This window comes from Grus americana, unplaced genomic scaffold, assembly GCF_028858705.1.
Source record: "Grus americana isolate bGruAme1 unplaced genomic scaffold, bGruAme1.mat scaffold_69, whole genome shotgun sequence".
NCBI lineage: Eukaryota > Metazoa > Chordata > Aves > Gruiformes > Gruidae > Grus > Grus americana.
This window is the reverse complement of record NW_026561907.1, coordinates 633968-660223: the sequence shown is the minus strand read 5'-3', so window position 1 is coordinate 660223 and position 26256 is coordinate 633968. Positions and strand designations below refer to the sequence as shown.

Genomic DNA, 26256 nt, shown 5'->3' with positions numbered 1-26256 from the left:
GGCTCCTCTTACAGCATCAGCCCCCATCTTTTCACCTAGGTCTGTCTTTGTCTGTTCAGACTGTGCTCCAGACTGACTTGGCTATGTGCTCGCTCTGAATTGAAGATGGTGTAGTCGGTCGTGTAGTTGCAGTCGTGTAGTGACTCACCCAGACTAATACATCTTGAAGAAGGGTTAGTCTTGTGTTTTCAGGCACACCACTACACCAGCTAAGTTGTGAGGCGCTTTAGGAGTTCCCTTACACCTAAGTAGTTTTGAAATCAGGTAGAGCTTCAGGTCTGTCTGCGTAGCAATGTCTATATTTGAGTCAAAGTAAACGTTTTACCTTATTGTGAAGGAGTTGTTCTTTTGTTGGTTTGGTTTTGTGTTTTGGCTTCATGTACTCCCACTTCGTCAGATAGTTTGACTGATACGTAGTTATTTATTAGCCTATTGCACATGGTTTAGTTTTCTTATCCAAGCTTTCATTTCACCAGTTGATGCGAGAAGCTCAAAGAACAGTGCCGAGTATCATTTATATCCCACATATCCATTTGTGGTGGGAGGCTGTTGGAGCTACACTGAAAGCTACTTTTACAACACTACTGCAGAACATTCCAGCATTTGCTCCAGTTTTGCTGCTTGCAACATCCGATGTGTGTCACGCAGATCTCCCAACAGAGGTATTTCTGTCGTTACTTTTTTTATTCAATTTCTTGTTCAGCTATAAATCCTTTAAGCATTGGAGTACTTAAGCAAATGCATACTGTTATTACTCAGGCACCCTACCCAGGTCTCTTAAAATTTGCTTAGACAACACAATGCCGAAAGCGTTTGTCTAAAGTGTTTTCTGAGTAAAGAGATTGACTTTGACCCAACTTTTTCCCCCTTCTCACACACTCATGCTTGTTAGACAGATGTATCCATTTACTTCAGACAATAAATCCAGTGACTTCAGGATGGTTAGGTATGTACTTAGTCAAGAATATATGGTGCTTGAAATGGAAATGGGAAAAAAATATTTTTACTGAAAACATTTGTACTGAAATTGAAAGATATTTTTACTGAAAAAGTACGGTGGTCACACTGTAACGATGGAACGGAATTTCATATTTAAATTCTTTAATAAAAATTTCAATGTCTTTGTTCATGTAAGTGAAAGCTTTACAAATGAGAAAGCCGAGTTCCAACTTCTGTTTCAGTAACTTGGAAATGGATTTTTAGTGGTATTCCTTAACAAAATTCAGTAAGAGTACATGCTTAGCTTCCTAGACATCTGAGAGTGTGCATTAAAGGAGGATATTCAAAATGTGAATATGCTGCCCTGATTATTTTGTCTCAGTTACTGCGGGGGGCTTACCTAGATGTGTTTGTCATCAACTGCTTTGAAAGGGCTTAACTTTCTAGGAGTTTTAATACTGTTAATGAAGTATTGAAATTCCTTCCATAACTTTTGGTAGTAGAGACTGAAAAACGGAGTAAAACCTGGAAGTATACAGCCTCAGACACCTCACTGAAATTAATTTAACAAAAAAAAAACCCCAAACACCTTACCAAAAAGCCCGCATTTGTCTGCTGAACCCTGCCTGTTCCCTCTCTAGATGCCATAGAGATTGAAACCAGCAAGGCAGGTAAATAGCAAATAAGCAGTCCTGGAGGTGGTAAATGTCCCCACTTGATCAGTGTATCACACGGTCCCTTCATTGACCTTTAAATCTAGAGGTGTTCCTTAGAGAAGATATTTTAATCTGCCGTGCTAACTAGGAAAATCTAGAGTTTTAAGGACAAGCAGATAGCTTCTCACAGTTTGTCTTACTCAGGTGATTATTCGGTTTAATTTTGAAAGGTACTCATCTTTTTGGACTAGAGTATGAATTTGTGTGGCCTTATATCTGAAATATCTTTTCTCCTCATGCTTTAGATAAAAGAATTGTTTATTGATGATTATGAAGAAGTTTTCAAAATCCAGTTGCCTAATGAGGAAGAAAGAAGAATGTTTTTTGAGGACTTAATTGTAAATCAAGCTGCTAAAGCTCCTGCATCAAAAAACAGTGCAGGTGAGGCTATTCTACTTATAAAACTTTGCTAACTGTAAGTTAATAGCTATACACTATTTGCTTTGGCGGTAATTTTCTAGCGATAATTTGTCATACGCTTGTATTTGAGTACCGTAAATTGACTGAAAGTTTCTGATTCAATTAAGCGTGGCGGCCATTGGAAGTGCTGCCTGTAGCACCACCGCCTAAGCCTCAACAGCTGACTGAGGAAGAAATAAAACAACTGGAAGAGCAGGAGGAGGACACATTGCGTGAACTTAGGATTTTCTTAAGGGATGTGACTCATAGACTTGCCATTGACAGACGTTTCAGAGCATTTACAAAGCCTGTTGACCCAGAGGAGGTAAGTTAGTGTTGATCTGTAATACCATTTTATCTGTCTCTGTTCATAATTTGTCTGCGTGTGTATTTCTCAGTGTCTGTGTGCTCTTTATATGAAGGTTTGTCTTTGTTTTTAGGACTGTACTATTCCAATTTTTCAGCAAGCAAGCAAGCAATGAATTTTGCTTTTACTTTGCTGACTCCTTGAGGCTGTCAAATGTCTGTTCTTTAAGTAATCAGTGAAAGCCCCAGGTTCCTTCTAAAATGTCTTTTAGAACTTCAGAATATTTCAGTTGGAAGGGCCCTACGATGACCATCTACTCCAACTGCCAGTCAGACCAAATGCCAACACAGTTTGCTCAGGAAAAGGCCTCGATGTGTAGGCATGTTACAGCAGTGAAAAGCAGAGGTCTCTTTCTTTATAAACAGCATCTATAGGACTGTTTTAATAAAGCCTAAAGCTCTTTGACTGACTGTCAATAGTTTCTGTAAGAACAGAAGTAGAAGCAGCAGTTTTTAAAATAAAGGTTGAGTCTGGTCTCTGTTTCAGCTGGGGCTCCTCAGTACAAGATCAACCCTAAGGGCTGTGTGGTTTCTTCTTCCACCCATACGCTTCTTATGTCTCTCTCTCTCATTTAATTCATTGAGTAAGTCTGGGTGTCTCTTCCCTTCTCTGCCCCGCACGTGCTTCTGACCTCCCTGCTGCTTTTTTTCCCCTCTTCAGGCCTGTCTCTTCAAAGCCAGTTGAAATAGCCCTTCTGTTTTCAAGAACCTAACTGGTTAATTTCCACATCTTTGGAGGTGCCATAAATATTTGGGGGTTTTAAGTCCTTTATTTGACTTTATTAAAAGAATTAATTTTGGTAGATACTGTGTTAAATCTCTGAGCACATACATTTCATTTGTAGGTACCTGATTATGACGCAGTTATTAACCAGCCCATGGACCTGTCGGCAATTCTCTCTAAGATTGACTTGCACCAGTACCTAACTGCAGGAGACTTTTTAAGAGACATCGATCTAATCTGTAGCAATGCTTTAGAGTACAACCCAGATAAAGATCCTGGAGGTGAGGATGTGTTTTTATCCCTAATTTGGAACAATTTGAAAGGTATAAATTGATAAATGTCATCTGTGGACAGTAGACCTGGGATTAGATCATTTTAAACATCAACAGAGAGCATTTCTTGCCAGGAAGTAAATGTTGTAGCATTAAACTACTTGGGCATGCAATTGTGATAGAAGCGTTGATCAGTAACTAGTGCTTTTGCTTTAATAATTAACTTTTATCTTGTTACGCTGAAAATATTCACTGAGAGGACTTTTCAGAACCTACCTATGAAAAGAGCAAAATCTTTCCAAGTAATCAAAGGATTTTGTTGGCTGTTAGAAAATACTCAGGTCTGACTGTAACATTGCAGATCGTCTCATTAGGCACAGAGCTTGTACTTTGAGAGATACTGCGTATGCCATAGTGAGGGAAGAAATAGATGAAGACTTTGAACAACGCTGTGAAGAAATTCAAGAATCTCGTAAGAAAAGAGGTATGGTTTTTTGATACGAAGGATTTTAAGACTTGTCTCAGGATTTGTAACCAACAACGCAAGACACAATTCTTTGCTATCTGTTCTTTATTGCAAGGTTGTAGCTCTTCAAAGTATGCTCTGTCTTACTACCGTGTAATGCCAAAGCAGAACTCCGTTCCTGGGTGTACGAAAACAGACCCAAAGTGTAATGAAAAAATGAAGATAGCAGCAGCACCTGTAGATGCCAGTACACCCCGCTCTAACAGTAAGTTGCATTTTATTCAGACTTCCTTGGAGAAGGTGCTAAAGTCACCGATACCTTCTCTGTTCTCGTGACATAACAGGTTTCTCTGATGCCTGGTTCTTCATGCCAGAGGCGTTACGTTTTTTAATTTGTTTCAAAATGTGAGATAAATCCAGAGGTTGTTCATTCAATATGGTTATGAAGTTCAAGTGCAGTGGTTGGTTTACATTGAAAGACACTGGCCCTGATGGCCCAACCGACATTTAATGGCTCCTAAGTTGCTACCTCTCGGAGGCAAAAATGTTGTCCATGGCAGTTTCTGAATACTCAACTAGTTTTTAGTTATACGAAACAGTATTTTTCCCTTCTCTGCCCTCACACGTTGAACTCTGTGCCACCTCTTACTGTGATTTCCAGCCGAAGGGGGAAAGGGGAAAAATTGGGGAAGCAATAATACTAGATAGGGAGAGATCCTTATTTCCTCACTTTTCCTGTGAAGAGGACATGAAAGAACAAAGGGACTTGGATCTCGTTCAGTTAAAACGCATGACGTGGTGTGAAGTTTCCTGGTCTCACTGGCATGACTGGGAATTTTGCCATTGACTTCACCCATGTGCTTTGTGCCGTACTCCGTGAATACAAGGAACGGTGGGTTTTCTGGAAGGCAAAAGTGCAAAGTTTGTTTTAAACAAGGTTAACTGCATCAGAAAGCATATGAGGTGTAAGTCTTTACGGACAATTTTTTTCTCCAGCAAATATTCCCTTAAAATTGCATCTTTAATGCTGCCCAACGTGCGGTTAGGCTTTTGAAGTTTACAGCTTCATAATAGATTGGAAGAAGGGCTCATCTCCAAACACTCTTCTGTGGTTTATCTGTATTAGTTCACGTAGTAAGACAGTAAGCAACTTCACCTAATAACCTTCCTTTGCAGTGATACTTCTTATCTGAAGGAAGAATTTTCTGCTCATAAAATCTTGAAGCTGCTGATGGTTTTGTGAATGAAATTCTGTAGCTGGCTTTTTAAAATCTAATTGCAAATTGACCTCGTTAACTTGCAAGTCTTTCTCGAGACATACGTAGGGAGACAGATGATAGTACTTGAGCTCCTTTGATCCTTTTCCTTGTTAAGTCAAGTAAGATGAGGATGCTGGATTTTGAAGGAAGAACTGGGTTTGGTAATGTTTTGGATTACTTTTTCTGATACCTCTTTGTAGATATGTCAAAAAGAAAACGCAGAAAGAACAAAGGGTCTTCAAGTATCGCAACAAAGAGGAGGAATTTCCAGTTCAATAAAGAGAATAAAGTTCCCGAAGACCAAACTGAAGTTGAGAGTGATGAAGAGACTCCAGAAGAAGGGTTTTCTAACATGGATCACGCTGAAGTTGAGTCCACACAGGATTCTTTTATGGAAGAAAATGAAAATGTACTTCAGGAGCGACAGAAAAATGGGAATGAAAATACATCTGGGACAGAAAATGAGAGAGAGAGAGTTCTTGTGCCTAAATCTGCTTCTGAGAAGAGTATCATGCTTCCTGAACATTCAGGCCTAAGAGAGGAGAGCAAAATGCCAGATCACCAAACAGCAGAAAGTTCTGAAGACGGAGATTCAAATGGTAAGTGAAAGGTCAAACAGGTTATTTAGGTGGTTCTTCTTCCTGAGGATTACACTATTTGTTAGGTTTTAGCCTTCTTTAGTTCTGTTATTTCTGCAGTGTCTCTCCAAAATCAGCACACAGCGTTTCTTGCATAAGGATGCTGCCCCTCTAGTTACGCAAGCCAAAGTCGTGTGTTTCTGCAGCTGCTGGTTTCTTGATTCTGCAGTTTGTTTTTCAAATGGTACCTAATTGCAAAACGATCGTTGACCTTCTTTTATTGTATGAGTATCGTCCCAGTCCTGAGCAGCGTAAGTTAAAAAGCTGTACTTCAAGCGGCATGGGCCCAGAGTCCCCTGCAGAATACAAGACTTACGTCCTAATGTTTGCAATGGAAGATGTGTTTCCTTAACCTTAGTTATTTTGGAGTGTTACCGAGCAGTGCTGTTAATGGCAACGTGACTCTATTTTTTTTCCTGGTTTTACCCTGCCTTTTTCCTCTAGTGCTTTTTTTTGTGTCTAATTGTTACGGAGCAGTGACTTTTGCCAGAAAGTAAGTGAAAGTCAAGCATTTCTCAGTGAAAAAATGGTAGAAATCCTGTCTCTGTCATCGCAGAAAGCGACTGTATTCCAGGTACAGGATACTTCGCCGACACTGTGTTCCAGATAAACAGAAATGCTGACTTTAAGAAACTTGTGTCGTTCCAGATTCGTGGGTATGCTGTACGACTCGTGGGACACATTATCAGGCAGAAGAGCAACAGGTGACGTGTGCCGATAAAGCCATGGAAATTCTCACACAGCCAGTGATTGTGGATTACTATGAGCTCAAAGTAAGTCTAATTTCAATTTTGTTAATACTGAAATAGGACGTTGCCTTGCTACGTGTGAATTAAGTCAGTTAACCAATGCCAATTAAAACAATTTATGGGAAGGATATAAAGCTTGTGAAATAATTCAACCTGTAATGGACTATGACTGCTGTGTTGCCGCAGCTGGTGTAGGCTGCTGTTCTTGATTTTGGTTCTCTTCCTCATCTTTAATTTAAAAGGGCTTGTTGAATTTGAAAATAGCCCACTAGCAGCCTGCTAGTACTGTTGGTTCCTAATGTCTTAACAGTTGTTATGATGGATTTGGGGGTTTGGTTTTGGGGTTTGCATGTTTTCAGTTATTAGGAACCTGAAAAGAACCTTTATTTCTAGCAGCGATGACTCGAAACCTGAAGTTAGGTTGACATAAAGCTCATCAAGGATAAAATACTGATACCTACTTTTCTGAAATTCTTTCAAAATCCAGTGTGAGAATTTTACATTCATACAGTTACAGTGTTATAAGGGTTTTCCAGTCCCTCGTAGAAGCCGCTATCCTAGGCTACAGTTGGGGAAAGGGTTAAAAATGGCCTAGCTGCAGGGGGTAAAGGAGATTCCTTTGCCTGGATTGCAGAGGGTAGGACAAGGGCCTCATCTTCAGGGGATATTGCAGTGAGGAAGTTAGGAAAATTGCTAGGTTGGAGTCCTGGAGGTTGGCCAAAGCAGAGGAGGCCTGCTCTTTACCTGCCCTGACGAGAGAGGGAGTATTACACGGCTGTTTCCCCTGTGTGGGGAGAATGGGACCAGATAGGAATCCCATGCGGTGCAGGGGCTTGCCAACACAATTTCTGTCACATTTTTAAGCTGTGACCTAATTTGTGGAGGTGAAACCAACTTTTTAAAGCTGGCTTCCTAAGGAAGCAGATTGCGGGGGCGGGGGGGGGGTTGGTGTTGTTCATGTCTGCTTCTGTGTGTAGAGAAGCCACACAGGTTTTTCAGAGAGTCAGGGTGCTAATAGTGTGTGCTCCAAAGTTACTGCCCACTGTGGAAATGGTACAGTAGAGCCCTTAGATATGTTTCAGCTGTGAGAGCTACAGTCATGAAACGCATCTTTTGGAAAATTTGTTTCATGAACATGGATGCCATTGGAACTAGCTGCTCGTACCAGAGAGCCTCTGTAGGATTCACCTGCAGTGAATAAGCTAGGTGAACCTCCAAAATGTAGCTGCTTGGTTTTGTTTGGGGGTTTTTGTTCGTTTATTTGCTTGGTAATAGGCCTAGAGCTTTATGAACATGTAGAAACGCATGCAGTCATCTATGTGGCAGCAATTAGAAATCGTTTCACACGGGATGGTGACCATACACCTCTGTTGCATCCTGCCTTTTCTGTTTGCAGCAGCTGAAAGCACGCTGCGTGGGTTTTGTGCGTTTTATCTGCGGGTTGTGTAGAATGAAGTTGAGGGGAATACTCAGCTTTTGTGCTAGTTGATCTGAGGGAGGCAGAGTTTGACGACAGGCAGCTGTGAGGCAGTAATACTTTCCTTTGGTATGGCTGCTCTCTTAAGCTACATCTGCACAGCCTCACACAACACACAGGCACTGAATAGCCCCAGCAGTGGAAGAAGGTGCTGCCGCTAGTTTGTCACTGTCGTTTTCCCAGAGATGATTGCATTCGCATCTTTGGTAACAGAAAGGACTGTGTGCGAGATTGGTAATTTGCTACAGGCAGAGTCACTCTGCTAGTTTATCCACTCGTCAGTTTAAAGGCAGGAGCCAACTGAGGTAACTTTGCTCCCTGTGCTGCTTCAGACGTTTGAGCAGTGTGTTCTGCCAGCAGAGCTCTAGGCACACTACACGTTCAGCTAATGGGTAAAGGTGAGCACCCAAGGCTGCTTCTGTTTCCAGCTGGCACAGCTGGATCCACAAGATTTGTAGCCTGGCTTCCAAAGATCCATTTTACAGTGCCCTGCATTGCAGCAACAGTTTCTCTAATAAAATGGAACAGTGGCTTTGCTGTGGCAGCAACTCTACCACAAAGTGGATTGTGTCATTCCCTGCTGTTCTGGAAGCAGTTGATTCGCAATTAGGATTGTTGATGTGATAGATTGATGACTAATAAAATACTGTCTGAAATTTAAGCTTTCCTTTTTCCCGAAGTATGAAAAAGTAACTCCTTTTCTTCAGTTAAATCTTGTGAGATGTTTCGTCTGTTCTCTGAAGTGTCACTCATGTTTCATAAAATAAGAAAGTAGGATGTCGTTTGTGTTGTATTGTTATTGTTTAGCTTCTGAAAACATGAAGAGCCTATTCAAAGGATCTTGCACTATTCCAAACTTGTAGTTTCCTTTTTTTTTTTTTCTTCAGCAACTGTTGCGTTATGTCACGGCAGTAACTAAAAAGTTCAGTATATTTTGTATGGAAAAACTGTACGCTGTTCTGAGTCAGTCCATATACCAACATCGGGAAGATTACGACAAAACTGAATTAGTGAAGGTAATTTTTTTTTTTTCCTACAGCACTTTCTATCACTGTTATGCATGTGTGTCTTAGGCATGTGTACGTGTGCACTCTGGACATCACGCTTCCTTAGCATTACTCTTTACTGCTTAGTTGCCTGTGTTACGAGGCTTTTTCATTTCCGTCTGGAAGAGGTTTATCCATATTGCAAAACCATTGTTGTATTTGGCATAATCGTTGGCAGTTTCAGCAGGAAATGGCTTGAACTGGAAGACAATGGGTCCACCCACACAGCCCTCTCAAAGCAGTTAACCTCAGTCTGTCAATAGTCCTTCTCCAGACCCTTTTTAGGGCTGGGGGGGCTACATAAGGAGGGTGCTTTCCCCAGCCTGTTGCTTCCTCTTTCTCCCCTTACAGGCAGTCAGACATGGTAACACTTCATAGAGTAGTCCTTCCCTTCCTGAAAAGAAATTAGGTATGAAACCTAACAAGAGTTTGAGACTTTTCTCTGGTCTCACCATAATCTCTTTTTAACAAGCATGGCTCGAGCATCTTTAATTTGACACATGGGGAGATTTCTGCCTCTGACAGTTTCATGTTAATGAGTCAAATTCTCTGTTCTTTTCCGCTAAGAGAGGATTTCTGAGTTGTCAGAAGTCTTCCGGAGATGCCCGTGGTCCCAGTCAGGCATTCCCAGCATTGAGTCGATTGAGATAGGTTGGATAGTCAGTTTTCAGATTCAAGATCCTTGATTCCCTTTGTCTTTGAGATGCTTGTGACTGAGAATAGAGAAAATTCTTTATGCCTCTCAGCCTGCCTTAAAAAAGAGGAAGCCTCTTCTCTTCAGCTCGGGTCATCTGGATCTCTTCTTCCACATCAGAGAAGGAGTTAGAACCGATGTTCTGTTCTGATTGTGCAACAGGGAGGATTATTTGGATTCAGGGAGGCCGTTCCTGAAAAATGGGCCCATCTCTCATCTAGTATAATGATGTTGTTTAGCATGAGAAGGCATTTATTAATGTTATCTTGGGGCTTGTGAGGTTTTGTGGCTTGAAGCATTGAAAGCTGAGACTTGATTTCTTTGTTTCCTACTTCTACCTTTAGCTTTAACAAAAAAAAATCTCCTCTTCAGAGTGACACTGCAGGTCAGTCAGGAGCAAGCTCTACTGTATGAAGAGATAAGACTTTAACAAGTAAATATTCCGAGTGCAGAAAAGAATGTTTCCAGCTTTTAGTTGTGCCTTTTCAGGAACTGTCTCCTCTTTCTAACTGTTGGGACCGCTGTCGATACGGTTCCATAGTCTCTTGATACAGAACCACGCAGTCTCTGTAGTCTATTTGGGACACATAAGCATGTGTTTGAAGCCAGTGGGTATAGAAAGATGTTACGGTGGTGCTAGCGCATGTATTTGCTAAATCTTACTACCAGTGGTATGTGTGTACAGATCCTTTGTTATTTTTTATGAAGAGATAAACAGGGCTCTTAAGCTTTTGTTCATGCTGACTGCTAGTTTGTCTTTTTTTCTTATTAGGAAATGAAGAAAGAAATTGCAGCCTTCAGTTATGCTCGGTGTTGATTTCCACATACTTCTCGTCTAATGTTTTCTTTTCACTGCATGTTGTTATCTGCGCATAAGTAATTCAATAAAGATTACTTCTACATATGTTAAACAAATATATCTTTGACTTTGTTAAGAAAGCTCTAATAAAGTCCTTTAACTGCTTTTATTTGATATTTTCATCCTATATATATTTTATGTGACATACTGCTGTGATTGCCTTTGGAACGCTGCAGACCCGAACATCTCCCAGATAACTGCAGTAGCTCTCTTTAACAGAAAAGGATAAACTTTTTCTCATCGTTTTCCAACTTGTGGGAATACGTTGTTCTGAACTTGTCTGTGGTGCTGTAGAGTCCATCGCATATTACATAAAGGTTTTAAACCAAGTCTCATTTTGGTACATGAAAAGTAAATCCTTTAGAAACCTCTCAATGCAGTTGAGAGGTGGACTTTTTAAATTGTGTGATAGCACCTCAAGGGGCTTTCACAGAACTAACAACCTAAAGAAAGTATGTAGGAGAAACACTCCACACACTTAAGAACTTTTGCTATGGCATATTTTTGCCTGTCCAAAAAACCTAACTTGAAACAAAGCAAAATTTACTACTGTTAACTTTCTAAGGTGAAGTTTAGTCTTGCTTGTAATAATGACAATCTTCTTGATACTGGAGAATAGCATTTGAATGTCAATTGTTAGTTGCAGGTTAGGTGGCTTGTAGCTGAATTAAATTGTAAATAGTTTTCTAGTTACCTGGAGAAAATTTTATCTGTTTAGTACATAAAAGTGAATACATTGTTGGTGATAAAAATATTTAAGTCCAAGCAAAGCAATGCCCCATTGTGAAGATGTATGCATCTTCAAACCAGCAGAGAAAATTTCTCTCAGTTAATCTGACAGTTACTGTTTTTTAAAAAACTTTGCCTATCTTATGACAGTAACATTTTCTATTGGTTGCGATAAAAGATGTGGCACCATACATTGCTGTTTTGTTCCATCACCTCACGTACACAAGGTCTGGTGATACTGAACGCCGAACTGTGCAATCCTTCTGGGTGTGTTTGGGTTCTTACCTATGTTTCAGTTTTCTTTTTTTTGTTTCTTTCTAGTGTTTGTCCAAACATTTGCGTACTATGCAGAATTTTTTCTTTTAGCTGTATTGTTTGTATGGGTATCAATAACAAATGAAATCACCTTTTTGGGGGTTTTTTGTCTTCTCTATTTTATTAATCACAGTATAATTTTGATCATTAACAACCTTACTCTTAAAAACCAGCATGAGTCTTAAGACTTTAAGATTTGTCTGTGAGCAGCTTACTCCTACTCTTGGTGTATTGGTTCACAGTGAAGGCAAGCCCAGGGGGAAGAACAAATATGTTGGAAATTTACACATGAATGCATACTACATTGGAAATATAATAAAGGAATTCAGGTTATTCTTCATTAACCTTGGCTGCTGTCACTGATTTTTGATGGGACTGTGGGAGCAGTTTGTTAGCCGTGCTCCCCAGGTAACTGTTGGGAAAACTGAACAGGAGTGACTGTGGAAACGAAGACCCAGAAACAATCCTGGGATGAAAACTTTTGCTCTTCAAAGCTTTGCTCAAACTCCTTCCTGTCACTAGTCTGGACAGGATACTGTACCTCTACAGGGGCTTTGGTTTTTTAATTATAATTGCGTAAATCGTGGGTCTTCCATGACCAACTGGTAACTCTTTAACGGTTCCCACAAGCCACATCTTCATTTTCTCTCTCAGGGAAACAAATCGTATGTTAGTGTCTGAACCAAAATGGCAAACAGGGATGAAAGAAACAGAATGTAGAAACACAGCATTTCTGAGAAGTATGCCCTGGGAGTTAAAACTAAATACTTAAGTATCTAGGTATGTAGCAAAGGGTCTCCTTTCTCCAAATTCTCTAACTAAACCAAAAAAAAGGGGGTGGGGGGGAAGGTTGTGGGTTTTTTTCCTCAGAGCCGTTACTTGTCGCTCGTCCCTGGTTTTGTAGCCAAAAAGAAAGGCCTGTAACGAAGGCCTGCTTATATTATACATAATAAGAAAACGTAGCCAAGAAGAAAGGCCTGTAATGAAGGCCTACTTGTATTATAGGTGATAAGAAACTCTTCATTATTACTTTAGGTAGAAGGCTAACGATTCTTAGAATGAGCACCTGCTACACATCATGAGAAAAAGGAGGAGCTACAAGACACTTCAAGGTCCTTATGTACATACTTTGCAGAAAGGGAGGACATTAATTGCCTCCAGCAACATCCTTATCTTGGTGAGGCGTATAGCAAACAATTACCAACACCGAAATATTGAGAGACTAGGGGAAAGGTAATTTGGGCCAGGGTCCCCACAACCACCGACTCATAAGCCCCCTACCCAAATTATCCCACCTACTCAAAAGATAGAGGCGGAGAAAGGAACTGAGCATGCGTTCTAGTTTGCATACTAGGCGAAGAAATATGAACCAATTATTGTAACTTTGTAATCTTTGTAACATTTGTGTATAAATATGACAAGAGAACCAGTGTTAGGGGTGCCTGATTAGAGGAACTATCCTCCTGACACCCAGCGCTGCAATAAAGGAAATGCCTGCTTCTTAATGCTAAATTGGTGTTAAGGAGTTTTCTTTCATTCCCGAATTTCGGTGACAGTTTGGGGATCTGGACCCTGCGGCAATGTCCTCCTCCAGCGACAGCTCGGGATGCCCGAGGGAAACTCGGGGCTGGCGTCGGAGAAAAAGCCTTCACGGGGCTGGAGACGACGCCGTCCTTAAAACCCGCCTGGGTGCTCGGCGGGAGGCTCTACGCGGAGCCGAGGTTTGGCGGCAGAGGAGCGGGCTGCGAGGGCGCCGCTGCCACCTGGGAACTCCCGGCCTGTCATCCCCGTGCCTCCCTGCTGCAGCCGCTTCGGGCCGGCACCTCGCCCGACCGGAGGACGACGAGACGCCGGTGGCCCCTGGGCTGAGGCGCTGCGGCGCCGGGGTAGGTAGCCACCCGCTGCCTCGACGGGGCCGGGCCGCCCTCTGGCTGGTGTCCGCCGCCTGACGGGCGGGGCGGCGGAGCGGCTCGGCCCCCGCTCCCTGGCCACGGCGGCTGAGGCACCGGCCGCCGCTGCCCGGCCTCCCCGCGCACCCGCCCCGGGGCAGCGAGGCGCCGGGAGGATGCGAGTGGGCGCTGCGGGCGGCGGCGTCGGGAGTTCCCGGCTCACCCCCCGCCCCAAAAGAAGTGCAGTAGTTTGTGAGACGCAAGATGGCGGCGCGGTCGTGAGCGAAGGCGGCAGGCGGGAGGGCGGCGCGGGCGCGGGCTGAGGGGGCGAGGCGGAGCGGCGCCGTCAGGCGTGCTCCCCGCACGCCCGCGCTTGCCCCCGGGGAACCGGCCAGGCGCTCTCCCGGCGGGGACGGGGCACCGCCAGCGCTCTCGCCGCCCCGCGCCTCCCCGGGGCAAGGGCGGCTCCTGGCCGGCGGGGGCGGGCGGGCCGAGCCGGGCCCGGCGGCGGCGACGACCGCCCTGCTCGCCTCCCTGTTGTCTGGCGGCGGCGGCGGCGGGCGAGCGGCCGGCGCTGTCCCCGCGGCCGGGGGGCATCGCCTGCTGGGGCCGGCGGGCTCCGAGCAACGTGGGGGAGCCAGGGTGGAAGGAGAGCCGGGGGTAACTTCGAAGTTAGACTGCCACGTGCTCCCCTCAAACACACACACACACCCCCGGCCCGCAGGGGGGTTTAAACCCCTTCGAGTCCGAGGACGATCTCCTCTCCCCGTTCTTCCCTCCTCCGCCCTGTGCCAGCTGCGAAGCCGGGAGCCTGGGCGCGGCTTTGCTCGCCACAGGACAGAGGAAGATTCGGCTGACTCGTCAGTCAGAGAGTCAAGAAGTTCAATCCCGGTGCCAACATACGGGGTTAGACCGGAGTTTTGAAAGATTGTGGCAATGAACCCAGAGCACGAATGAAGCCTGAACTAGCGTGAACAGCTGGTCTGCTCAGAAAGAGCTGGACAGCAGAGGCCTGGGTGCTCTTTACCCACTTTTTCCCCGCGGTCCCCTGCAAAATGGCTGCTGTTTGGATGCAAACCACACCACGATCCAAAGTGGTACTGCAAATATCTTCAATACTGCTTCTGGGCTCTTTCCTCAGACCCCTAAGGTGCCCCCAGTGGTGCATTTTCAAGCCTTTCTCACCACCTCCCAAGGCCCTGGGATGAGCCAGCCAAGAGGCTGCAGAGGCACCGGGGCAAGCGCCCTGCTCCACTGCAAAACCACCATCCTCCCACCGATGGCTGCATCTCCCTCTGCCCGTGCCCGCTTCTCCCTGAGGGTGCTGCGGGCCCTCGCACCCGGTTCTGCTCACATCTGCTGGAGACAGCCCTTGCCCAGCTGGGCGCTATCGCAAGGACCCTGTTTCTCTCGTGCATAACTTGCCCTCCCTCGTCTGCATCTCTTTGCTGGAGCCAGATGTTTACACTCGCTGCACATGCTGTCAGCTAGCCAGAAACACTAATATCCCCGTGGCAGAGCAATAAAGCCTTCCTAAGAATCCTCCGTGCTGCTCAGCCCGAGCCCTGCAGCTCCTGCCCTTCTGGGACCCCCACTGGCTTCGGTGGCTGCTGGGAGGAAAGGGGTTAGGTCCTCCTCAAGACTGTTCATTTGCTTCATTTTATCATGGTTGCCTTTAATTTTGAAGGCGCATGAATATGAAGTGTACAAATCACTGCAAATTTTTGCAAGTCTTTCTCGAGACATACGTAGGGAGACAGATGATAGTACTTGAGCTCCTTTGATCCTTTTCCTTGTTAAGTCAAGTAAGATGAGGATGCTGGATTTTGAAGGAAGAACTGGTTTTGGTAATGTTTTGGATTACTTTTTCTGATACCTCTTTGTAGATGTGTCAAAAAGAAAACGCAGAAAGAACAAAGGGTCTTCAAGTATCGCAATAAAGAGGAGGAATTTCCAGTTCAATAAAGAGAATAAAGTTCCCGAAGACCAAACTGAAGTTGAGAGTGATGAAGAGACTCCAGAAGAAGGGTTTTCTAACATGGATCACGCTGAAGTTGAGTCCACACAGGATTCTTTTATGGAAGAAAATGAAAATGTACTTCAGGAGCGACAGAAAAATGGGAATGAAAATACATCTGGGACAGAAAATGAGAGAGAGAGAGTTCTTGTGCCTAAATCTGCTTCTGAGAAGAGTATCATGCTTCCTGAACATTCAGGCCTAAGAGAGGAGAGCAAAATGCCAGATCACCAAACAGCAGAAAGTTCTGAAGACGGAGATTCAAATGGTAAGTGAAAGGTCAAACAGGTTATTTAGGTGGTTCTTCTTCCTGAGGATTACACTATTTGTTAGGTTTTAGCCTTCTTTAGTTCTGTTATTTCTGCAGTGTCTCTCCAAAATCAGCACACAGCGTTTCTTGCATAAGGATGCTGCCCCTCTAGTTACGCAAGCCAAAGTCGTGTGTTTCTGCAGCTGCTGGTTTCTTGATTCTGCAGTTTGTTTTTCAAATGGTACCTAATTGCAAAACGATCGTTGACCTTCTTTTATTGTATGAGTATCGTCCCAGTCCTGAGCAGCGTAAGTTAAAAAGCTGTACTTCAAGCGGCATGGGCCCAGAGTCCCCTGCAGAATACAAGACTTACGTCCTAATGTTTGCAATGGAAGATGCGTTTCCTTAACCTTAGTTATTTTGGAGTGTTACCGAGCAGTGCTGTTAATGGCAACGTGACTCTATTTTTTTTCCTGGTTTTACCCTGCCTTTTTCCTCTAGTGCTTTTTTTTGTGTCTAATTGTTACGGAGCAGTGACTTTTGCCAGAAAGTAAGTGAAAGTCAAGCATTTCTCAGTGAAAAAATGGTAGAAATCCTGTCTCTGTCATCGCAGAAAGCGACTGTATTCCAGGTACAGGATACTTCGCCGACACTGTGTTCCAGATAAACAGAAATGCTGACTTTAAGAAACTTGTGTCGTTCCAGATTCGTGGGTATGCTGTACGACTCGTGGGACACATTATCAGGCAGAAGAGCAACAGGTGACGTGTGCCGATAAAGCCATGGAAATTCTCACACAGCCAGTGATTGTGGATTACTATGAGCTCAAAGTAAGTCTAATTTCAATTTTGTTAATACTGAAATAGGACGTTGCCTTGCTACGTGTGAATTAAGTCAGTTAACCAATGCCAATTAAAACAATTTATGGGAAGGATATAAAGCTTGTGAAATAATTCAACCTGTAATGGACTATGACTGCTGTGTTGCCGCAGCTGGTGTAGGCTGCTGTTCTTGATTTTGGTTCTCTTCCTCATCTTTAATTTAAAAGGGCTTGTTGAATTTGAAAATAGCCCACTAGCAGCCTGCTAGTACTGTTGGTTCCTAATGTCTTAACAGTTGTTATGATGGATTTGGGGGTTTGGTTTTGGGGTTTGCATGTTTTCAGTTATTAGGAACCTGAAAAGAACCTTTATTTCTAGCAGCGATGACTCGAAACCTGAAGTTAGGTTGACATAAAGCTCATCAAGGATAAAATACTGATACCTACTTTTCTGAAATTCTTTCAAAATCCAGTGTGAGAATTTTACATTCATACAGTTACAGTGTTATAAGGGTTTTCCAGTCCCTCGTAGAAGCCGCTATCCTAGGCTACAGTTGGGGAAAGGGTTAAAAATGGCCTAGCTGCAGGGGGTAAAGGAGATTCCTTTGCCTGGATTGCAGAGGGTAGGACAAGGGCCTCATCTTCAGGGGATATTGCAGTGAGGAAGTTAGGAAAATTGCTAGGTTGGAGTCCTGGAGGTTGGCCAAAGCAGAGGAGGCCTGCTCTTTACCTGCCCTGACGAGAGAGGGAGTATTACACGGCTGTTTCCCCTGTGTGGGGAGAAGCCAGGACAGGCTGTGATGATGGGCATCCCCCAGCGAGTCGTATTCTAGGCACAGGCCCTCACTTGGTCTGTTCGGTGACCCCAAGGGCTCTCCTGCCTGCACCGCTGGGGGGGTCCCTCACCCTGGAGCTGGGCCTTGGGCTGAGCGATGGCCTCACAAGGAGCGGGGCCGGGCTGTTCCCCTGGCGCTGTGTTACTGGGGTGCCTCTGCCCACCCGTGCTTCCCCGCTGCCTTTTGTTTATGCAGATTAGCCTTTGATCGCATAACCCAACATTATAGGCAGTTCCCAGGCATGCCTATACATTTTGTAGGACGATGTCTAAGCCATAGGCATCCAGCTGTAGGAATACTATGAGTACGTTTGCAGGTGAGATTATTTCTTGGTCTAGGGGTTTTTTTCTAGTTGTCTCAGTGGCGAATGCTGAAAGTATTGGTTTAAGTCTTTCTATACTCCTGTGTGTGAGTGTGCACAAAAACTGCCTTCAAATAAATGTAGGGCTCTGACAAATTAAAAATAAGTTGACAGGCTTTCTGTTACAATTTCTTTCTTAAACCTTTGAGAGGAAGAATGTGAAAAGTGACTCTGACAGACCAGACTGCCTGTCATTAAGCTTTAGGTCTTGTTACATCCTTCTACGCTGGATCTGAGAACTATAAAATAGCTTCAGGGGTTTCATCTCAGATGCCCCAACTTAAAGCCAGATATGGGAAGCATACTACGAGGCCTCGCTCCACCAGCTTGGAGAACTGCAGGAAGCGAGGCGCTCTTTAAAACGAGCGATGAAGGAAAGGTGATTGAAATCCTCCTCGTCGAAAGGTCTGTCTTCTCACGGCCAGTTGTGCGGTGAACGTTGGGGATGACTTGTTCAAGGCTGTCTGAAGAGAAGACCGTCAGGATCGCCCAGCTCTGTGGCTCAGGGCTGACCCTCCAGCAGCGGGCGGCCACAGCTCTCGCTGTGTGGCACTGCAAGGGCGTTGCGTGTGCGTCATTGCTCTCCTGTAGCCACGTTCTTCACGCTTCTGTTATCATCTCCATCAGCTACTAATGGAAGTACCTCTTGGTAAAGTTAGTGTCAAGAAGTGAAAGAATCTGGTCTGTTTTCTGCCCTTTTCGGTGTGAGACTTAGTTTGGCGTACTCCTAATGAAACTTTGGGTTGGCTGAACAAACTGAACAAGCCCCCTCTCATGGGTATAGCTTTCCCCCTCACATAGGAAAGGTGATAGTACTCACCCTCCTTGCAGAAATGCCAATGTGAACAAGATCAACAGCCATAAAAAAGTGTATCTTGAGTTCCCTTTGGTTTCCCGGGGATAAATACCATCCTCTTGAAGGAAATCTTTTCATGTGCCTCTGAATGCAGTTATCAATGGAACAGAGAGAGGAAGAGAAACTCTCCTAACTAGATTTTAATCCCAGAACATGCAAAGTCAAGCTCGACTGCTCCTCTGAACCAACTTTTGAAATAAAAGATTTGGGGGTTTTTAATGAAACACTAAGTTCATATGAAAGGCTTTGCCGCAATAACTTTTTCAAAGGATATTAAGCTCAAGTTGTCCACAAGAAGAGTGTGGCAGAGGGGAGCTTTAGCTTTGCAAGTTGGGCTTTTTTTCTGAGAGCTCCTTCTTGGTGTACAAGTTACCTGCTGTTAGTTGCACCGCTATTGAATCAGGAGTGTTACAGAATAAACTTGCCTAAATGAGGCAGAAGTTCCTTCTTAACTCCATACATGTGGTTCGGATAAATACATTCTTATTTCCTCTTTTATTTTCCCTAGGATTTTTCCTCTGGCAAAATGGGATGTTTCAATAGACACTCTTTAAGATCAATGAGAAAAAACATGCCACCCTGTTCAGACTCTAGCTTTGACAAAAGCATGGAAATATTAAGTGAAAACGTCAATCGAAGACACTTTACAAGGTATTGTATTTCCAGGTGTTCAATCTCTGTTCAATTTATAGAATGAAAAGTGAAAGCATGCACGAGTCACATCACGATACGCCTACAGCTAAAAATCTGCAGAGGGATACGATTATGTTAATACCAGTGCCAGTATCTTAGAACTGGAATCCCTCTTCTTAGTAAAAGTCTTCTGCTTGTATAAAAAAGATGTGTATCTTCCCAACTCCTTTGAGATCTCTCCTCCGCTTTGATTACTGAGATGTTATTTGTGCTGTTGAGACTTCAAGGTTAGCAGGTTAGGAAATGTCTGTCCTTATGGAATTGTGCATATGGTATGCAGCAGACATCTGAATCCTTGTGGTCCACAGGCTTTTTTTTGCATGATGTGGAGCACCGGATTGTAAACTTGGTGAAGTTCCCCAGTCTTGAGGGGGAGCTATACACTGCAATACGATATGATATGCTATAATACAAAAATTGTAATACAACAATTCTTTTCTCCTTTTCTCTGTCTTCTTTCTTAACGTAGGCAGTTGGCAAAGCCGAAATCAGACCCAAAAAAAGAAGAATAGAAAGAAGGTAAGTAGTGATAATTCCTTAGGATTCCTTTCTAGCCTGGTTTCTGAGAAGGATTGTCTTTGGTCACTCTATTGAACTTGGCTCCCAAAACTTCTGAACTCATCAGCCAAAATCAGCTGAAGTTGTGAGAATAGGTACCTCAAAGGCAGTGAATTTCCTATGAGTTGTATGAAGAGAGGTAGGTGCAAACAGGAGGATATGCTATTAATTCCTTGCAGGCTTGGGGAGAACGCAGTGTGAATCCCAGCCTGCTCTTAGGCACTGGAGAACCTGTTCCTTGGCTTGGGTTTCTTCGTGACATGGATTTTCTGGAGTCTGCAGGACACAAATTGATTGAAAATCAATCGTTCTTGCAAATAGGAGGGAATATTGCGGTATTCTATGTGAGTTAAAAAGTAATTCAGTCATGAGAAGCACAAACCCACAGACATGAGGAAGGTGTCCCTGAAGTTCAGCGATTTACCTTGGAACCGAATTGCGGCGTGGAGCACACGAACAGGCTTGGTGCCGTGAAGCTGCTTGCTGGCAGCTGGGAAAATCTGTTATTTGCAGGCAGAATCCTGCCAGGCGCAGGCTGAACACGGGAAGGGGCCTGAAATGCACTTTGTCTGTAGTTATTCAGGTTCTAATTGTGCTCTACTTTCTCATTGACCTCTCTTAATTATTTTAATGACAGTGTGTGGTGGCTTGACCCTGGCTGGAGGGCAGGTGCCCACCAAAGCCGCTCTATCATTGTCCGTCCTCAGCTGGATGAATATAACGAAAGGCTTGTGGGTTGAGATAAGGACAGGGAGAGATCACTCACCAATTACAGTCATGGGCAAAACAGACTCAACTCGGGAAAATTAATTTCTTACCAATCAAATCAGTGTTGAGTAAGGAGAAATAAACCCAAATCTTAAAACACCTTCCCCCCCCGACCCCCCGCCTTCTTCCCAGGCTCAATTTCACTCCTGATTTCTCTCCCTCCTTTCCCCCCACCAGCGGCACAGGGGGACGGGGAATGGGGGTTGTGATCAGTTCCTCACATGTCTCTGCCACTCCTTCCTCCTTAGAGGGAGTACTCCTCACACTCTTCCCCTGATCCAGCGTGGGGTCCCTCCTATGGGAGACAGTCCTCCACCACCGTCTCCAACACGAGTCCTTCCCACGGGGCACAGTCCTTCACGAACTGCTCCAGCGTGGGTCCCTTCCACGGGGTGCAGTCCTTCAGGAATAGACAGCTCCAGCGCGGGTCCCCCTGTAGCCCTGCCCCGCTACCAAAACTTTGCCATGCAAACCCAGGACATAGTGCAAGTAACGAACCTGTGGCAAAGGATGCTGCGTGGTAAGTACTGGGCAGATGTTGTTTTAAAGCAGCAAGCGTTTGAGCTCTTTGATATTGGGGCGTTTATCTGGAGACATTTCTTATCTTCTAGAGCTTTTGTGTCACGATGCAGAAAATGAAAGTGATGTATGCTTAAACAGTGTACTAAAACTATGCATCTTAAGAAGAGACTTCCCACATAAACATTTTTTAAAAAACCAAACTATCAGATACAATTTTACATGAATGGAGTGAAAACACCTTAGAGAGACCTATTTCTTGTTTTCACTTTTCCAGAAAGAAGTAACTGGAATAAACTTGCCTCCTGCATGAAACAAAAACTGCGTGTTTGTTTTCATCAGACTGGCTTTCTAGACTAATAAAAAGTTGCTATACAAGTCGTGCTTTTAACATAAGTCATTTAAGTTGAATGCTGTGGTCGTGACAATAACTTCTAATTCAGTATTTAAAGAAAAAATCCACGGCAGATTTTTTTTACATTTTACTAGAATAACGGTGAAATAAAGGGAATAACATATGTTCTGTCTCAAAATATTTCATACATTAACGTATTTTAGTCAACAGGACACTGAAGACTAGAGCTGATGCAAAAGCTGCAGAACAAGTCCATGAAGAAAATGGGGATTTGGAGGTCCGCCGAAGCTGCAGGCTTTGACAAAGCCATTACACCACTACAAATCAATCTGTTTTATTTGACAAACTTATAACAGAGTGAGTGAGATTTTTGTCATCATCTTGCAAAGCTACTAAAATGAGCCTTACTAGCAAGCCTTTGTGCTATGGCATAGTATCAGCTAGCACCTTTCTCCTTCTTTTGACAACAGAAAAAGGTATTACTGTTCCTGGTAGCAAGAGCTAAATGTATTCAGTGGTTAGGCTGAGACTACATATAGGATATGGCCTTGTGATACCTGCTGGGCTCAGGTGCCCTCCACTGCAGAGTCCCACCAGGGTGGCACGGCTCGGAACTTGCAGGATGTTGTTAAGCAACCTCTGCTAACATTCCATTGCTGTTGGTCAGGTAGGGTGTCCTCCTCTGCCTCTGCCTCTGCCTGTGCCAGTATGTCCTGTAATTATTGTTAATACAGTGATTTAGGAGATTTCTGGATGGAACAGAATGGGGCGAGACTGTACTTAAGGATAGAAAAGGATGCGGCAGTAGTTGAGCTGATCAGTGTTAGGTTTTGTGACAGACCTCCTCTGCACACTCGCTCAGAGAGACAGCGGCAGGAGGGGGAGCCCGCATAACACCCTGCCGGGCTACTCCCAAGGCCATCAGTCCATCAAAGCCCTATCTGCACAAGCCCGGAGGAGCGCGTGGGTGTGCGATGGCAGACACCCAGATCAAAGCGAGGAGGAACAGCCACCCTGTCTGGGCCTCTCCCAGGGCTGTCCGTCCCATCAGAGCTCTCAGCCCCAGCATCCGGGCGGGAAACCTATCTGGAGGATTCATCGGGGGCAGCTCTGCATATCACCTTTTGGACTAGGGGGTTACTGCCCAGCAGTGGGGCATTTTGTGGGATGCAGGGGAAAAGCAGTTCACACAGGACTTAAGGGATCTTAAGGGCAGGAACACGGGAGGCGTTCCGGTGACTTTGTGAGGAACAAGAGTAGGAAAATAGAGGGGCAAGGGGATAAAACGGGCCAGTCACATGTAAATAGTTTGCTGGTCAGTGCTGCCTGTGCCCTGCGTCTGGTCACCTGTCTGACCATCAGACTTACCAGAACTTGAACGAGAGGGGATTTATGCAATCTCCAGTGCGGGCGTTACCTTGTATGTGTTACACAGCCTGTGTACGACTTAATGACTGGCAACGGAGACCTACAAAAAGGTTCAAGCTAGATGTCCAGGTGTTAATGAGCACTGGGGTGATCTTGTTCCTAATCCCGATCAGGCCAGCGAACAGTCCGTGGCCTGTTTTTAGGCCTGTTGTTCAGCCTGTCATTAGTTCAGACCTAGCCTGTGGCTCCTGGGTGCATACCTCGGTGACCAGACCTCCTCGTAGAGCAGTGAGAGAACACCTGGAGCCACAGCAGGAGTCCAGCGAGAGGCTGACTTCAAGAAGCCCAGGTAGAGCAAGGCATTACCAAAAAGAAACGACCAAGTGTGCCGAGGACATTTGACTGGTAAGGGAGGACAGCTGACTCATTTGGAGATCTAGTTAGGAGAATATCAAGTCAAGGCTTTAATAAGAGCAGCTTTAATACAAGGTATGGGCAGTCTAGAGGGAGGAACTGTATGGCTTGGTTCAAGTGTGTGGATCTCGAGGTGTTGGGCAGGAGAGACTTGTAGAAAGTAATTACAAATAGTATGTTGAAAGGGAAATAAGAGTATGGGGCAGTTCATTTGTGGTCAAAGTGATAACTCTGGAATTTTAAATTGGGAAAAAACTAAAATATACTTTTAGAATGAAACGTGTGCCAAGAAGGAGTGAGGAAGGTGTGTTAGTATAAAGAAAGTGAGTGGAACAAGGGGAAGGACTCGAGGAGCAGAAAAGCTCGTGCCTTTGTGACAGGAGTGTTGGAGAACCATGGACTGGGGATAGTAGTGATGCCAAAATAATTTTTCACTTTTCCATGTGCTGTCTACGTTATCTTGTGTAACTTATCTTGCATTCAGAAAGCAGTGTGACATTTTAGGGGGAAGAAATAAAGCTTAGTGCTTTCCAAGGAATCAAACGTACTTAATTTTAGTGAGCAGGGAGGTGAACAGAGCATGTACATTCCTCACCCGGTGTGTAGCTATTAATGTGAGAGGGTGTTACTAGGAACCTGCTAGGTAATTATACTCTGGTTGTTGCATTCTTACCATCCTTCATGAAAAAAAAATGAAGTTACTTTGCAGAAGCTAGTGGCATAAACTGTATGCATTTGACATTATTTTCTGATTGGGGAAGTTCAAACCTGAGACTTGCCCATTATTGCTCACGTAATCTGTGGCAGAGCTAGGGCTTGGAGCTAGCTTACCATGCTTAGTCTTACCACTATAGAATATTAAAAACATTTCCTTGAAACGCTTTCTCAAAATAACAAGAAATGACTTTCTGAAATAGCGGTTTTCATAGGAGCTGCATCTTAGCTAAGCAAGATGACAGAATTGGCGTTAGTAAGGCTGATGAGAAGTCACCCAGCAATTTCAGCGAGCACAGAACAGTATCTATATGTACGCTCCTCTGTGTTTTGTAATTTCTGGAATGTCTCTTGCATAAATTGGTCGTAAGGTTTTGCCAGTTTTCAGATCTATTGTCATTAACGTGAAGGTAATAGTAAAACCTATAGGCATCTGTGGAGTGCATTTTGAATTTAGTATCATTTGCAACAGTACTTAAACAGTTTAACGTTATGTCAATGTACAGTAGTTTCATCAGAAGAAAATGAAGAGAAAGGGGATGGTGAAGACACTCGAAAGCGTTATGACTTTCGACAGAGGAAAACCGTTGAGCGCTATCAGGCTCCATTGGAAAGTAGGTTATATGCACAGTTTCTCTTAAGACCTAATTCCTTGCATAGACTTTTTTTTTAATGAAATATATACCCACTCAACTTCTATTTAAATTTCTTACCTTCATTCTGCAAGTAAATTTTATTAAATGCATGTAGCCTGTGCACGTTATATTCCTTTGCCATTTGGCATACTTGTTGTTGTTTTTCAATAAAAAAAGGCCTGTGTATCCTTGAAAGAATAGTAATTAAGCAGACTTGATAATCTTACTCTTGTGGCTTTCAGTTCTCCTTAAAACACAAGTGTGTGTTTTTTCCCTTCTACTGTGCACTGATTTAAAAAAAAAAAAAAAAAAATCCTCCCCCCCCCCCCAAATCACTTGAAACTTCCCCTGAAATTTTCTACCTCCTCCACTATCCTGCTTTCTCTTAACCTTGTTTGAAACATTATTCTAAATTCTTTGCTTTCAACAGAACCAAGACAACATAAGAGAGATTTTTCGGGCCGCTCTTCACCTGTCAGACAGAGATACTCATTTAGAAGTGCTCAGTCAGAAGGCTCTTGCTGCAAAAGAGCTAACAGGTTGGTATATGGTTAGTGATAGTTCTTACTTATCAATAGTGCTGTTGCTCACATTACTGACTAATGCTTTCAAGGGTGTTTGGATTGGTGGTAATTACAGATTAATAGTGTGATTATCGCTGTGGTAGTCCGAGGGTATAAAGAAAACAAATATTGAGAGTGTAAACTGTACTTTTTATATTAGCCATTAGGTATTTTAAAATGCAGTATTGGTGGTCACTGATAAGGTAATTCCGGAGGTTGTGCTGAGATTACGTAGCTGCAATTCTTTTGTTCTTGAACCGAAGCCAGAATCTCTCTCTGAAAATCTGAGACTCATCTTGAAGAATACCAATTATTTTCTTAAAACTGAAGATAATTTAGTTAGAGGGAGAACCTGTGTGGAAGTTTTAATGGATTTGTTTTGGTTTTTTTTTTTTTTAATCAGTCAAATACTGATTCTGGTTTCTGTCTGAAACAAGCTAATGATTCTGTATGAAACTATCCTTAAACAAGAAAAATGCTAAATGAAATTATCAATTATGAATTACAGTAGTAATGACAAAGAGGTTTTGGATCCTGTAAGCAGTTAGAGCATGCAGAATGCTGTCTCTTGCTAGATATGAGCACTTTGTTCAGCGTCTTTGAAAGCAGATAGTTATGGAAGGAAAGGTTTTTGAAGCCAAATTTGTAAACAAGTTAAAAAGGTTTCTGTTTCACAGAGTGGATATATAATGCTAAGTGAAACTCCATTTATGTGTGTGTGTGAGAGAGAGATTGGACAAAATGAGTAATTTATTTTATGAAATTTCTTTTAAAAATAGTTAAACATTTTACCTTCCTCAGAAAAATTAAATTTTACTGTCACAAGGAAAATCATGTCATATACTTTGAAATCAGATTCAAAAGGAGTACAATGATCTGGAAACTTAATAGATCTCAAAGTAAATTCTGAGACAGAATTCACTTAAGTTTTGATACTATTTAGCATGTACTTTAATGTTTTACTTGTTTGTTTAAATGTTTGCAGACGGAGA

The 26256-nt window shown here is 43.5% G+C and overlaps 1 protein-coding gene across 1 annotated transcript in view; it reads left to right on the top strand.

Annotated features, from left to right (window-relative positions):
* LOC129200938 (ATPase family AAA domain-containing protein 2-like) overlaps positions 1-4131 on the top strand; it is a gene marked incomplete at its 3' end in the record, with an annotated part of 115088 nt that extends 110957 nt beyond the window's left edge. The window contains exons 13-18 of the mRNA XM_054812192.1: positions 477-662; positions 1901-2036; positions 2183-2379; positions 3266-3425; positions 3778-3900; positions 3998-4131. Of these exons, the coding sequence (XP_054668167.1) occupies positions 477-662; positions 1901-2036; positions 2183-2379; positions 3266-3425; positions 3778-3900; positions 3998-4131 (936 nt within the window). The remainder of the gene's footprint in view (positions 1-476; positions 663-1900; positions 2037-2182; positions 2380-3265; positions 3426-3777; positions 3901-3997) is intronic.
* Between the last annotated feature and the right edge of the window lie 22125 nt (positions 4132-26256).